The following is a 15522-nucleotide window of genomic DNA, read 5'->3' on the forward strand; positions in this document are numbered from 1 at the left end:
CATGACTTCAAAAAGGATTTTTTTTTTTAAACTTAAAAGACGGTCTACCATAAAAACTATGTGATGTACTCAATGCAACCACAGCAAACTAGAGTACACCCTCATAAGGGTGACTGAAGCCTCCAGGCTGACCTCCCTTGACTGCAGCCATGAGGTTGTAGAAAGGAGCAACTTGAGCAGAAAAAAACCCAGGAGCCAGTAAGAGTGATCTCAACTAGACCTCAACTGTACAAAGCTCACAAGAAAACAGCGCCACCCTGTTAGGATTATCACAGATGATATATCTGCCAGTCTATGTATTTTTAAAAAAGCTTTCAAAGATGGGTAAGGACAGAGAAACATCTATGAGGAACCAGCTGCTAGAGCTCAAAGTCTGGAATCATGTTAAGAACATGTAACAATTCCTTTCACAGAAATTACTTTACTCAAATTTTTGTATCAAATTAACATGTGCAGATGGGAATGTTTTCGTGAAGACAACTAGGCCATGGTGCCACCATGAAGATGTCTCCTGGCAAAGAGCAAACTGCACAGCCACTTCAGATCGACCTCAATGACACATTATTTTTAAAAAGCCAAACTTGAAGGGGGAGGGGACTAACAATATAAAAACAGTGAACTTACCAAGAAGTGAGACAGGCTGGGTTACAGGAGGGGTGGGCAGATTCGTGGGTGCGGCAGGTGGCACAGCAGAACCATACATTTTCGCGCTGTCACCAGACTCGGCGTCTCCTCTAGCCCCAGACACCACTGTTGGAATGGGATTTCCAATAGATAAGTCTTTTGTAGTGTCTTCACTTATACCAGCGATAGTAGCTAAGGAATATAATTACATCGACATGTGAAGCTGAGTAATTAGTTACGTTCCCGGTCAACAATCTTTACCAGCCCTCAGACCCTACTGTGCGCTCTCATTCCCTGCTACCCCACTCCCAGACATGAAGCCAGCCCAGAGGAAAGGCATGCTTACAGTTTGGGATGCTTATTGGTGGAGTGTGAGGAGGAGGGATGGATACTGGTGGGGTTATAGGAGGTGGGGGTCCAGGAGGAAGAAAGCCTGCAATAAGAAAAATCAGGTCAACTAACTCCGGCCACACCGTTTCTTCTTTGAGCCTAAAACAGTCCTCTCAATCGAGTCAGTGTACCTGGTGGTAAATGCATCGGGTTGAATCCTGGGCGCAAAAATGGTGGTGGAGGAGGAGGAGGAGGAACACCAGGGCCAAAGCCTGGAGGGGGGATTCCTAAGGGAGGTGTGAAAGCAGGCGGCTGCAGGGCACCAACTACAGGAGGACCCGGCTGATGAGGTGGGACCTGGAAAGAAAGAACAAACACATATCTAGCCGCTCTCAATACAGTGTATATACACCAAGAAAATACACACAGGCGCTTCTTATTTTATTATTATACTGTATTTATTACATTAAGAAGATGGTAGGTAACCTGTACATACCTAAACGCTATAAATCTAAGCTTTGCTTTCTCCTTTAAGATGGCCACTCAACACTGTATTTCACTGGCATCCATTGGTGTTCTCACAGCATGTGAGACATTTGAGAATATCCCAAGGCTGAATTTTTAAAAAAACTGGGGAATACAGGTCTAAGAAAGAATAGCTGGCAATTTATGTAGTAGGCTAAGATCAACAATCCTAGAGTCAAATGTCTGCACTGCCTTTCTGGCCATTAAAGTTTTTTTAAACTGGGAACATGCCAACTTAGAATAAGTGTATGAGGTTAAAAGAGTTAATACGCATTCAATGACACCTAACCGAACTGTCAGTAAGAAAGCCAGACACAGTGGCTCACGTGGTCCTAGCACTTGGGGACGGAGGTACAACGATGCAATTTTGAGGTCAGCCTGGGCTACATGGCACAACATCATCTCGAAAAACCAAACCAAACCAAAAAGAGAAAAAAGATTCCCTTTCCACAAAACACCTGAGATTGGGTAGGTGTATCTGAGTTCAAAATACAGTAACTCCCACAACTTGTCAATAGTCTAATACTATCCGTTTTATTAACATTTGTGGAAAACATTGGCGTTCAAAAGCAGATGCGACATAGCAAAATATGAAAAACTAGTATGGCCACTCATTCACTTTTCAGACAGAGCAGTGAGACTTGGGACGCCGTCTTTCAGGCCCGCAAAGGCTAAGCCGTGTCCCCGCTCTTCCTACCTGTGGGGGTGGCACTGTTATAGGCGCAGGGCCTGGGATAGGAGGCACAGGCACGGGCAGAGGCTTAGGGACAGGTGACACAGGCTCCGTGTGGGGGGCTTCTGCGCCTCCATTTTGGGCAACTTCATTTTCAGGCTTCTTGGGAATTCCCTTCCAATCTATGAATTATAGAAATAGAACAAGAAATGCTTACTATTTTCACTTACAAATTTAAATATAGAAATGAAAATGGAGGACTAGAAAATATTAGCTTCATTAAATTTCTACACTATTTTAACAATTACTTCAATGCACACATCCTTTATTCCCATCACAATCTTACTACGACCTTGGCACTTATATTCGTCTCTACAAACAACTTCCTGGTCTAACACACGTGCCTTCTTTGGACAGTATCACCACAAAGATCTGGAGTCAAAGTAGGGCTGCAAACCCTGGTACAGCCATCTCCCGAACCCCGAGAGGTTTCTGGTGTTCAGCCTGTACCAATGATGAACAGCTGGGGACTAAGTAATCTCTTTTCACTACAAAACTCTAATTAATAATGAGTCTCATAACCAATGTCTGACCAGTGTCTGTACTTCTCCCGCTAACTAACCGTGTTATACAGATAAAGGTCACCAAGTCCTCAATTTACAAGAGAGCCTGGCTTATATCAGGAACTTCAATATCACCCCACATTCATCCTGGCACAAAGAATGCACTTCGTGACACTGACTTGTCACATGGCCATAGGCTACGAAAGGTGTTAAACACTGTCTTACCTGGGTTAAGTGTGTCACTGTCCAACATTCCTCCTTCACAAAAACTCTCCAGCTCCTCAGGTTTGACTTTGTCCCACGGGACATAAGTAACACCCAGTTCGACATCCCAATACTGCTTATAATCTGCCTTTATTCCTTTGTTTAAGGCCCAGGCAATCTACAACCAGTGAAAATACACAAAGAAAGGAAAAGAAAAGTGGTCATCAGTCTTCAGAGTTCATCATTCTCCAACACTCTACTCATCACATCAGGACAAGGCAGCCTGGATTGTTGTCCCTAAATACATAATACTTAAGACTTTCCTTGACCCAGCACAGCCAGCATACAACAGACTCAACAACAAGTTCATCAAGGAGAACCCTGATACACTGGGTATGACTTTACAAAGTCTACAGATATGGCAACATCATTTATAGTATACATCAGGGTAGAAGAGGAGCCAACACAGGGTGACAATGACTGGGACCCCTCAGAGGATTGTTGTCTGTGTGCTCGTATTGTTATCTCTGTTGATATTTTTAACAGTTAATTCTAAGAAGAGATGGAAAAACTTAAGTTGTGGAATATCTGTAAGAAAGTATTTTAGTAGAAAACATCTTCTTTAAAGCTCCAGTTAAAGCTAGATAAATAAATAGATAAAGCTATTTACTGCATGCTGTAATCCCAGTACTTAGAGGAGGTGGATGGAGGAAGACCAGGGGCTCAAGGCCAGCCTGGGTTATAAGAGACCTGTTTCTAAATAAGTACACATGTAAGTAAGTAAGGAGGCATAGCTAAATGACAGAGCTTACCTAGCCTACACTAAGACCCTGGTTAAATTCCTAGCGCTTTATTTAATTTAAAAAAAAAAAAAAATTGTCGGAGAGATATGGCTCAGAGATTAAGAGCACTAACTGTTCTTCCAGGGGTCCTGAGTTCAATTCCCAGCAAACACATGACTCACAACCATCTATAACAAGATCTGACGCCCTGTTCTGACATGCAAGCAAACATGCAGACAGAACACTATTATATGATAAACTAAATCTTAAAAAAAGAAAAATTTTATCATTAAGAATTGTTAGCCTAGCAATAAAATGACTCATAATGACATTCTGCTATATCCATAGATCAGTGCCTTCCTTAGCCACCACCATCTTGCAATTGATGGGAGATAACACAGAGATGCACAGTCCTAAATGGGAATCTTCATCATTCCCCCACCCCACTCAGGGTTCAGGGAACTATGTAAGAGCCAGAAGGGATGGATAACTCCAGGGAACAGTGCTGATGCACACATAAAATCAGGACACGGCAGCATGTACAGGGTCTGCACCGGTTCAAGCCAAATAAGGTGTCAGAACTAAGAGAGGGAAGCGGACATGTGCCCCCACCTCCAACCCAGAAGCCACCTGCAACTGACATCTCACAAAGGAAAAACCCTTTCCCAGTGATTCTCCCTGGGGAATATAACTTCAGGGCAGGCCCATGCCCACCAGTGGACAGCCAACACTGAACTAACTGGGTTTTCTTGGGGGGGGGGGGGCAATGAGACAGATTTGGTCTTCAGCTGCTTTGTTGGGGGCACCCTGTCTTGTTGCTCTTGTTTGTGTGGTTTGATTTCTGCATTTGTGGCATGTGTGATGTTTCCTGTGCTTTCCCCTGTTTGGATTGTTGTTGTTTTATTTTTGGGGGGGTTGTTTGTTTTTTGAAAAGAGAAGGGATATGGGACTAGGGGTAGGGGTAGGATCTTGGGGGAGAAGAAAATGTTTGATGAGAACGCACTGCATAAAAAAACTTTCTTAACAAAACAGAAACTCAGTAAGTTGTCAGTAAAACTGTATGTCAACTAACGTGTGACTGTTTTTCAGGAGGCCTTCATGTCTCAAGCCATTCCAAAGCATCAAAATTATAGTTTGATAAAATGTACCTTTATGGATTTCTGGTTCACTTTATAGTTTCCCCGGCTCAGTTTCTGCAGGGCACGGTATGCATCTTGCCTATGAACCATAACGATGTAGGCACAACCTCTGGGAGGAATCATCTGTCCAAAATATTGCAGTATTGTAAAAGGCAATGACAAAAACAAAGAACATGATGATACAGATGTCACCCCCGGCCTTACCCCCACTCGTCAGCATTGTCTAGACCGCGGCAAAGAGCTGAACATTTGCAAGCATGCACAGAGCCGACCCCAGCATCACCAACAACACATGGAGGGTTAAACTCATTCAAGTTGGGTTTTGACTACATTGTACAAATTTTGTTACAGACTTTTCTAGAAAAATATTTTAACTTAAACATGGCTGTCCAAGAAACATCAGCCGCTGAGAACGTTAAGGTGATCAGAACAGCCCAGGCTGCAACTGCCTTCCACAAACCCATGCACATTCTACCTCAGAGGGCAAGGCCTCAGGCTCAAAGCACGGCTGGGAGCATCTTGCTCAGCTCCCTCAGGGCAGTAAGTACTCACATTAATTGACTCAATTGGACCAAACTCTTCTAGGAGACTGGCAACGTCTTGTTGAGTAGTCCTTTTGTCCAGCTGCCCCACCCACAATGTGGTACTACAAACTGAAAGTGAACCAGTGATCAAAACACTCATTCCATCCCAAGCAGCACGGCACACGACTGCACGCCGTGACTATGTAACATCACAAAACTTAAACAGGAAATGCCATTTATAAATCATACAAAGAGTTTACAAAATTAGGTAGAGATCAAGCCAGTACATAAGGATTGGGAAACAATGGTCTCTTGGTGACTAGACCTGAAAATGTCCTGCAGCACTGACCTGCCTTTACTATCTGGCAGCCAAGGACAAAACAAGGACCTGACCGACCCTGTCATTAACAAGTGCAGTCGTCCCTGCCGAACTTGGGTTTCCCTTTATAGTGCCTCCAAGTGTGGCCTACTGGCCACTGTTATGAATTAAACTGGAACACTTCTACATACATGTTCTAAAAATGATAAAACCAAGAGGAGACACCAAAGGAGGACACAGCTTGCTAGTAGGAAGACACCTCCTGGTATACAGGAGCACTAACCCTGTGCAGTACACAAGTAGACGTAAGGAAATACTATTCAGAATAAAACTCACCCATGACAATAAGGGTTCCTATGGCTTTGCTGCCAGTCATAAAACATCTTAAACCCACAAATGAGAAAGAGGAAAAAAAAAAAAAAAAAAAAAAAAAAAATCACAAATAAGTGTGAAGAAAGGTTCATTATTTACCACTTGCAGTCTCTGCCTTGATCTGAGGGAGGCCTTTCTGTCGCCGTTCCCTCTCTTTTTCTCGATCCCTTCTTTCTTGAGACCGAGATCGAGGTGAGTGCCGGCGCCTGTCCCTCGACCGGGACCGAGACCGTCGGTGGCGGGATCTCCGAGACCTGGAGCCAGATCTAGACCTTCTCCTTTTTGGTGACCTAATACATTTCATTAAGAAGAAGGATAGCACAAAGAAAGAAGGGAAAGATGGACATATTAACTTGAAAAAAGAAAAAGTGAAATGTTTGGATCTGTAAGAACAAAGAAACAGGGAACTCACGGACATAATTTACACAAAACAATTATGGCTGCACCACCTGTAACTGTACTCTGTTTAGCATCTCTAACACTACCCACAAGTCCATCTTCACGCTTAGGAAGCCGGTCCTCAGGGCTGGAAACATTGCTGCTATTATCACCTTCTTCTTCTAAGAATGTCTTCTCTCAGCAATTAAAAACACATTTGAATTGTGACACAACTATGACATTTGCACTTTTGTTGGTAACACTGAACATAAACTCCTATAAAACCACAGACTCACGGGTACTAAATTGACTCAGATGATATGTAGGTAAGATGCTTTGGATTTGAAAAAAAATTTATTTGGGGTGGGGGAACTCAATTTTAGACAATATCTCACTGGCCCCAAACTTCTGATGGCCAAATGCTGGAATTAAAGGCATACACGACCAGTCTGAGCGCAGGACTTTAGGCATACTAGTAAGACTCACTCTACCAACTAACAACAACCCCAGATGGAACTAAACAACAAAATAAAAACACAGCCATTATTTTTGATACCTTTTCCTTATGTACCGAGTGTTACCCAGAAGGTGGGCCAGGTGGACTGCTGAGTTCAAGGCCAGCCTGGTCTACACAGTGAGATCCTATCTCAACACAAAAGCAAAGAAAACAGTGTGGCTGGCTCCCTGGTCTCCTCAGACAGAGCTGTGGCTCCTGTAAGTTACCTGGATGCTGACCTAGATCTTGACTTTCTGCTCTCAGGTGCATGCCGCTTAACCTCCGGGACACAAGGTTGTTCTACTTCCATTTCCTTAAAAACAATAAATAAATAAAAATTAAAAATCAGAAAACGAGACATCTGGAAACCATAGAGCAAGAGGCCAAAATCTGAGAAATACTAATTTTTCTGATTGGACTAAATGACTAGCCACCACTGAAAGAAAACCATAACTCTCATATGGTATGCAAACTAAGGAGGAAGATTCTACTTCTGGAAGTTACTCTGTATAAATTACCGTTTTACCAAGCACCATCAAACACAGTAAACTAGGCTGTAGTCAAACCTATAAACACTAGCTTCAATCCTCACAGCTGATAGTATTGTGTGGACCTTCCACACAACTCTTGGAGCCAAGAGTGGCCAAAGACCAACACATTGAAAAATTAAAACAGCAAACAAGTAAGAAGGAATTTGCACATAAATCAATCCAAGAAACTATTACCTGCTGATGTGGCTTTTGTGAAAGCGGCTCATTTTGTGGCTGAAAAGTAGGTTGGAAAGTTGGTTGTACTGGTGGGGTTGGAGGAATCCCGGGCTGCGGCATCCCAGACTGCGGCATCCCGGGCTGCGGCATCCCGGGCTGCGGCATCCCGGGCTGCGGCATCCCGGGTTGCGGCATCCCAGGCTGTGGCATCCCAGGCTGTGGCACAGGAGGAAATGGAGATGCTGAGAGAAGTCCAAATCCTGGCATCTGTCCATTAGGAGGAAGTGGAACCTTTCGTTTTAAAGAAGAGTTAAATCTATTTTAAGTAACAGCAACCAAAAATAAGTTTGAAAAGTTATTTTATACAAAACTAATAAATTTTAAGTAAAAAAAAAAAAAAAAGCCATCTGATTTCTGTATGTATAACTTTTCTGTAACCCATTCTACAACTCATTCAGAATTCTCAATGGTGATTCAAGATACAGCTTTATTTACCCAAGGTAGCAAGATGACAGGCTAGTCTTAGCTAAAGAGGTACTTGATTGCAAATCATCTTCCTTCAACTTTTTAACAGTAATTGAACATTTTTTGTTTTTGGAGACAGGGTTTCACAGGGTTTCTCTGTATAGCCTTGGCTGTCCTGGAACTCACTCTGTAGACCAGGCTAGACACAAACTCACAGATATCTGCCTGTCTACAAATGCAATTCTAGGACAGACAGAACTACACAAAGCAACACCTTATCTCTGAAACAAGCTCAAAACAGGAAGCAAAAATTGAAGTGGTCTTACAGTATAACCCAGTTGGCCTGAAACATACAATCCTCCTGACTCACACCTCAAATGCTGGGACTGTGTGTTAACACCATACCTAAATATGTGTGCAATTTAAAAAAAAAAAAAAAAATCTACCAAAGGATGTTTGACATACTTTTAAAATTTCAAGTAAAATTCACAATGTATAACAAGAGGAGGGGTGGATAAAGAAGGGATAGATGGAGAAGGGGACACATGGGGGGGGGCAAGAGGAGAGGAGACTATTGTAGGTATGTAAAATAAATGAAAAAAGTTACAGAACGCGCGCGTGTGCGCGCGCGTGCACACACACACAGGGAAAAGCACAATCTGCCATTTCTGCAGGCACTAATTCCAACACCAATGCAACTAATCATGTCCCCAAATATCTTCCTACTAAGCATTCAAAAACTGTCAGCAGAGTGGGGCCGTGGTGGCGCATGCCTTTAATCCCAGCACTAGGGAGGCAGATCTCAGTGAGTTCAAGGACAAAATGGTCTACAGAGTAAGTTCCAGGACAGCCAGGGATGTTACACAAAAAAGCCCTGTCTTGAAAAGCCAACCAACTGACCGACTGACTGACCAAAATTGGTAGTAATTTGTCTAATAAATATCTGACAATATGTTCATGTTTTCTCCATTATTTAAACAGGCCTCCTCAATAAGCCATTAAAGTCACAGTACCAGCTATATGTCATCAAATGCAAAAAATGACCCGGAAATAATATAGACAAGAAAATACATAGTGTTAAGGATATTATCTGGGCACCCTTTCCACAGGCTATAAAGCAATGTTTCCCAAGGCTGGCTGTGCATGAAAATCACTTAGTATTAAAAATCAAACACAAGTCCATGAGTTATATAGAGAATGATCACAGTGGGGCGCACATAGGCTCTTTGTCTTTAAAGGCCCCACCCTGCCCCTAATTTAGAGTCATAGCAAAGTATTTAGCAAAATCAATTCAATGTCCAATCCCTAATCTCTCTAACTCTCTCGTGTGCTACACCACCAACGGCAGGCCTGAAAGCCCTCTCCAGTGGTCAGTCATCACAGCACACAGGAAGACTTCCAGCAAAGGAAACAGCTGTGTGGCTACAGGAGTTCTTTTAAATAGAACTGCACGTCACTGAACGACTTTAACTAAAATAATCATTAGGTGAACAAGTTGTGTTTATAAGCTTGTTATAATAAAGATATATTACACAGCTCTCTCGGGGGCTGCGGTTCTCCCTAGAGGATTACACAGCAACAATGGTGCTCAGAGATACAAACAGGGCCAGCAGATAGAGTTCATAAAACTCAAGACAAAAATACCTGTACCTGATGGTGCACTGTGTCCTGCTGCATCCCCATCATCCGAGGTGGAAACTGATCCATATTTTGATGCTGTGTATAGGCTGGTTGCTGCATGCCGTCCCCAGGATAACCACTAAAACAAGGTGAGCACTTTCATTACTCATTCAAAACCACTCAAGACTTAGTCACATTTACATTGCATAATACTATTGAAGAGTCACAGGTAATCAACAAATAGTAGTCCAACATAAAAGCCACATTTTAAATTTCTGACTCTGCAAAGGGTTCAAACTCTCTTAATATAATTTGACAAAATACTCTGCTTAGATTATGCTTCGTGACTGTTACCAATATCAAAGAATGAAAAAGAAACTCACAATGGCACCTGTGGGGGAGGGGGTGAGGCGGCAGAGGGTACTGCCACGGCAGGAGCGATAGCCGGGGTGGCCACGGAGGCTGTGGGAGGCGCAGCAGCAGCAGCAGCAGCAGCAGCAGCAGCAGCAGGGGCTGCAGCAGTGACAGCAGCATCCTCTTTCTTTGTGTCTTCCATGGCTTCTGGTTCATCATCATAATCGAACCTATCGAGCAGCTTCTGCAATGTGCATGGCAACATTCACTTAAAACAGACTGAGTCAGCCCGCCGGGAACTTAACAGAATAACACATGTTTACATCAGTCACGACCCTCCCATGCTATGTCTTTTTCTCATGTATGTCCTGGAGAGTGTGGTCCAAAGACAGACAAGATACAACTTTAAATTCTACAGTCCTTCTCCAATAATAAAAGCAGTGCTTTCTTTCTGAATATTGTCTGGTTATTTCATAATAAGGCTTCTGGAGTGCTGCATGACACAAACAGATGTGTGCTTACAGGCAGCCAGACACACATGTCCACAGGCGGCCTGGCCAATACCCTAACATAATGAAAGAGCCTTTTACTCGAGTAGTTTCCTTCTCAAAACTTCACAGCTTATACTACCAGCTTATATTACCAGAAACTTTCATTAAAAACAACAAACAAGCTCAAATAATCCACAAAGTCAAAATCTAGAACAGTCATTTTAAGATACAAAGTAAATTTAATAATATTTTAAGATAAAAAGTTAAACAGTAATTTTCAATTTAAAATAAGTTTTAAAGTAAAACTTAAAGGGCTAGGGTGATGATTACTGCCTGTTACTACAAGTCTGACACCTTTCAGAGTCATCTTTGGACCTGGGGTGGGGAGACACAGACACACACATTGTAACTCACAAAAAAAGATTAATCTTAATAAAAAGAGAGAATGCAATATATTGAACAGTTATATTCTGTAATCATAAAACCTGCAATGATATAGAGTTTTTTTTTTTTTTTTTGTATACAGACAACGAAGCCAGGGTATAGAAGTGAAGAACTATAAACCTCCTACAGTCGGTGAGTGTAGAATCACAGTGGACACTTGTTTTTTGTATTTCAAACGCCTGAGCTCCACTTACATCGTGCATTTTTTTCTGCCTGCCATACTCAGTTTCCACCTCAGGCTCCTAACCTGCTTCTCCTGTGCTGTCCTGCTTAGGAACTCTGGTGTACTTTATGAGCAGATTGCTAAGTCATGACACATAAACCACATGTGAAGAGATCTGACATAGCAAAGTTCTTTATAAAAGAACAGCTAGTGTTTTCTGAATGAATATAATCTATACTTCAGGTACTTTGCAGCTGTTTGTATGTTAACTTATTTTATAGTACCAACATACATTATTTAAGTTATAATATACATACTGATCTGGAAAAAGACTTAAATCAATCACAGAATCTCTAGCTTATCGAAAAAAACAAATTTTCAATGGTTTAGAGGAAATGGAAGATCTGAATAAAAAAAAGTATTCCCAGCTTGAAAACAGTCAAATGAAAGAGCACAGAACGAACAAACGAATGCATGCGCGCGCGCGCGCGCGCACACACACACACACACACACCACTCCCCAGCAGAGAATTCCTTTTTGCAAACCTGATGGAACTAACAACTAATTAAGGTAAATCAGCAAGATAAGATTCCCTCCACCATGGTATTTACCCAGGACTTCCTACTAGTTGTGTTAGAAGAAAAGTAACAGGAACAGATGCCGAAGACTGTCAAGTCCAGTACCACCTAGAAACCCCAAGGGAATACCTGGGAAACCGAAACCAGGCACTTGATACTGCAACTAGTTACAGAGATAAACACCAGCCTTTTCTCTGTGGCATTATTAACCAAAGTAAGTGCTAAGAAACATTTTAAAAGACTAGAAATCCAAGAATCAGTAAAACAAAAAATTATGTAAGGCCTTTATAAAGACCATCAAAACATTTTAGTTCACTATAGAGATTCTGTAGCAGTACATCCCAAAGCTACCCAACAAGCATGTTTTGATAGGTAATATATGTTACCTTGCATATCTACTATGGAGACCAGTTGTAAGGTCCAATGTAATTTAGATGTTACTGTGATGGGAAAATGTTTTAGATCACATTATCACTTCATCAACAGACCCAGAGTACAGCAAGGCTACTCTGCCTAGGGAACACGATCTTCCCAACAGGAACTGGGGTGTCCCAAGGAGTCGCCCTGAGGACCACCTTCACTTGTACTGGTCTGCTGCCCCTGCCATGCTCTCCAGGCAGAGCCACACTGTTAAATTTTACATGAATTTACGCCTGCTCATCTGCCTGAAAACACTTCAAATTTGTTTACTCTTTATAGAAACTCACACAGCTGCTCTTCCAGAAGAGCCAGTTCGGTTCCCAGCACCTAGACAGCGGCTCATCATCATCTGTAACTCCAGTTCCAGGGGATCTGATGCCTTCCTTCTCTGTCCTCTACTGGCAAGTCACGCACACGGCTCACATATATACATACAGGCAAAACATTTATATACACAAAATAACATAAACCTCAGAAAAATCTTTCCATCCAATCACAATAGATACCACTTATGGTTTATCTGAGGAAACCTATACATAAAAGCAGGAGTAGCCCAAGTAAGCCTGGAAAACAATTAAGAGAGGGACACTGGAAGTAAAGTATGTGTGTGTGCTGGGTGGTTAGGTGCGTGCATGGACCCCAAATTCAATTCCCAGCACTAGATACATGTCTCTTCAACTATTAAGATGAAGATATAAACATTGGTCTGACAAGGTAGTGTCAAACAAACAAAGAACAAAACAACAAAAACAGGCATGAAAACAAGACTGTAGAGTAAAAAGCAAACAAGCAAACACATAAGCACTTGACAAAAACCTTGAATGATAATGTCAACAGACCCCACTCAAGAACTAGAGAGACTTTTGAACTCAGGACACAGAAGTACAGAACTAACAGAAGGATAGAGAGCTTCTTTCTTGGGGGGGGGGGGGATTGGGGGGGGAGCAGAGGTACACAGAGAGAACTTATGTTCACTTGTATATGAAAACACACATGTGCGTGCATGTGTGAGCGCCTGTGAGCGTGTGGCATGCTCATGCCAGGTGTCTCATCTCCTGTCCTCGGTCTGCTCTGCCTGTGTCTCGAAGACTCAGCTGGGACAGGTGACTGGCAAGCTCCATGCAGCTTTCCCGTGGTTCCAAGCATGTAACCTCGGTCCTCACGCTTGTACAGCAAGCATTGCACTGACTACATCGCCTCCCTGGCCCTGTTCATTCCTTGTCTGCTCGAAAATTAATCTAGTATTTCTTAAAATCAGTAGTCACTTATTAATCACTCAGGTAAAATAATGAAAACTGGCATTTACCTACAACATTGGTTATTGGTGATAAATTTTTTATAACTTATTTTAGACATTATAAAATCAAACATTACTTAATGTTGCAATTTTCAAACTATCTTTTTTTTTTTTTTTAAACTTTGAAACTGGAAAAAGAAATTTTAAACAATCATAACCCACAGCACATCCACACCCCTGGTGGCAGTATCTTAGACATGCCTGTTAAGTTCCCAGCTGGTGGCCTTTTTGGGGAATGGTGAAGCTTTGGGAGGTGGCGAGTGCTGAAAGCCACCAAGGGCACGCTTCTGAAAGGCTCACTTGGTCCAGGGCCCTTCTCCCCTCTTCTTGCTTTCTTCCACTTTAAGCTGAAGAGGGTCGTCTCCACATGGCCCTGCTGCCAACCATCCATGCAACTCTCTGACACCAGGAACCAAAATTAATCTTCCCTATTTCAATTTGTTCTCTTGGGTATTTGGTCACAGCCACACAGAAAAAGAGTTCCTAAGGATGGCACGGCCCACTGAGTAAGCAGAGAGATGCTGGGGTCACCCCAGGACTCATGTCACAGACATGGTAACGACAGTTATCATCACAGCAACAGCAAATGTCTATCAGTAGCAAAATAGATAACCTCTGAGGTCCCCCTCTACTGGGATCTTAATAACCATCCACGCTCAATGTACACAGACCTAACAATACAGATCAGAACAAAAGCATAGACCTATAGTGCATTGCTTCTGGAAAAACATACAACAACCCGACAGCATCGTTGCTAGGTACAAGTGGTACTAGTTAAGACCGCCTTCTGTTCACTTTTCTTTATTCTGTAAACTTGTTGACAGTGAGCCTGCACGACATGTATAACCAGGAAAAACCATTTTGATATTGAGGAAAACTCAAACCACAGACAAAACGAACAATCCAGAGAAGCTGCAGAAGAGAGCCTACAGTGCACATGGGTAACACAGTGGGGTGGTGTGAGAGCGTACCTTGTCAAATGCAGTTTTTTGTTCAGGTGGGGGGAAAGCGGCTTTTTGTTCAGGTGGTTGTGTAGGAGCTGTCTTTAACTGAGCTGTGATAGCCTGAACCTGGGCCATCACAGCATTGTCAAGGGCGGGAGACTGTGGTTTTGGAGGCTGTTGAAAAGTCTGAAGGATCTGCTGAAGCTTAAAGAATGGGAAAACTGATAAACCACACAACAAAGCATCATCATCAAAGTTAACTTACTAAAAAGAAAAACTCTCAGAGTGGCTGGAAATAGCATAGCAGTAAGCAAAGTGGGCAAAGAATCCACCGCTCACTAAAGGCTAAACTTGTGAATGAACATATATACAGTGTATTGCTCATGGTTAAAAATGTATGCTGACAATCCCAAAGATACAAACAAGGCTCAAAGAACAGAAAACACATGGAATTGTAACAGCAAGTTTTCTAGAAATACAGAAAATTTCAGTCCATATAATCTTGAGTCAATCAGAAATACTACAATTGTGAGCAACGACACCTGCCACTTCAACATCTCTCAGTTCTTTCCGGGAGACGTTATCACTTCCTTACTTTTCACACTCACATTTCCCTTATTAGCTCTAACCCTCACATTAGCTCCCTAGGGAAGGCTACTCTGGTTGAAGACATTTTCTCCCACCAAGGAACATTTGAAGTTGGAACGGGAAACAACGGCATCAACGCTAGCTCTGCAAGCCACTTGAACATTAAGCAGCTTACCTGCTGGCCTTGAGTGGTCTGAAAGAGCTGAGCCACAGCAGCGAAGGCGTCAGAGCTGGGCAACTGTGGGACAGTAGGCATGGAGTTGCTGGGTGCTTGTACAAGTTCAGAAGAGGCTTTTACTGGGGGAGGAGGTGACCCTAAAAAGCAAAGGGCATCCGGCCTCAAAAAGAGTCAACACACACACCCTCCTCACCCATTTAAAACTCCCTTAAGTTTTGTTGCTAAGACACAATTCTGCCCAGCTTAACTTGCGGTTAGTAAGGTATATAGTAAGTGACAAAGGACACATCCCCATTTGAAGTAAGAATTACATGAAGAAAAACTGTACCTTCCACATGGAAAC

The 15522-nt window shown here is 42.5% G+C and overlaps 1 protein-coding gene across 1 annotated transcript in view; it reads right to left on the minus strand.

Moving 5' to 3' along the window:
- Positions 1 to 15522, minus strand: part of Scaf4 (SR-related CTD associated factor 4) — a 51772-nt gene that overhangs the window by 12602 nt on the left and 23648 nt on the right. Inside the window, exons 6-19 of the mRNA XM_051191873.1 lie at positions 15177 to 15316; positions 14441 to 14617; positions 10105 to 10319; positions 9752 to 9860; positions 7655 to 7927; positions 7157 to 7242; positions 6155 to 6345; positions 5393 to 5493; positions 4850 to 4963; positions 2941 to 3097; positions 2177 to 2334; positions 1146 to 1311; positions 971 to 1057; positions 625 to 750 (exon numbers count right to left, since the gene is read on the minus strand). Of these exons, the coding sequence (XP_051047830.1) occupies positions 625 to 750; positions 971 to 1057; positions 1146 to 1311; positions 2177 to 2334; positions 2941 to 3097; positions 4850 to 4963; positions 5393 to 5493; positions 6155 to 6345; positions 7157 to 7242; positions 7655 to 7927; positions 9752 to 9860; positions 10105 to 10319; positions 14441 to 14617; positions 15177 to 15316 (2100 nt within the window). The remainder of the gene's footprint in view (positions 1 to 624; positions 751 to 970; positions 1058 to 1145; positions 1312 to 2176; positions 2335 to 2940; positions 3098 to 4849; positions 4964 to 5392; positions 5494 to 6154; positions 6346 to 7156; positions 7243 to 7654; positions 7928 to 9751; positions 9861 to 10104; positions 10320 to 14440; positions 14618 to 15176; positions 15317 to 15522) is intronic.

This window comes from Phodopus roborovskii, unplaced genomic scaffold, assembly GCF_943737965.1.
Source record: "Phodopus roborovskii unplaced genomic scaffold, PHOROB, whole genome shotgun sequence".
NCBI classification, from domain to species: domain Eukaryota; kingdom Metazoa; phylum Chordata; class Mammalia; order Rodentia; family Cricetidae; genus Phodopus; species Phodopus roborovskii.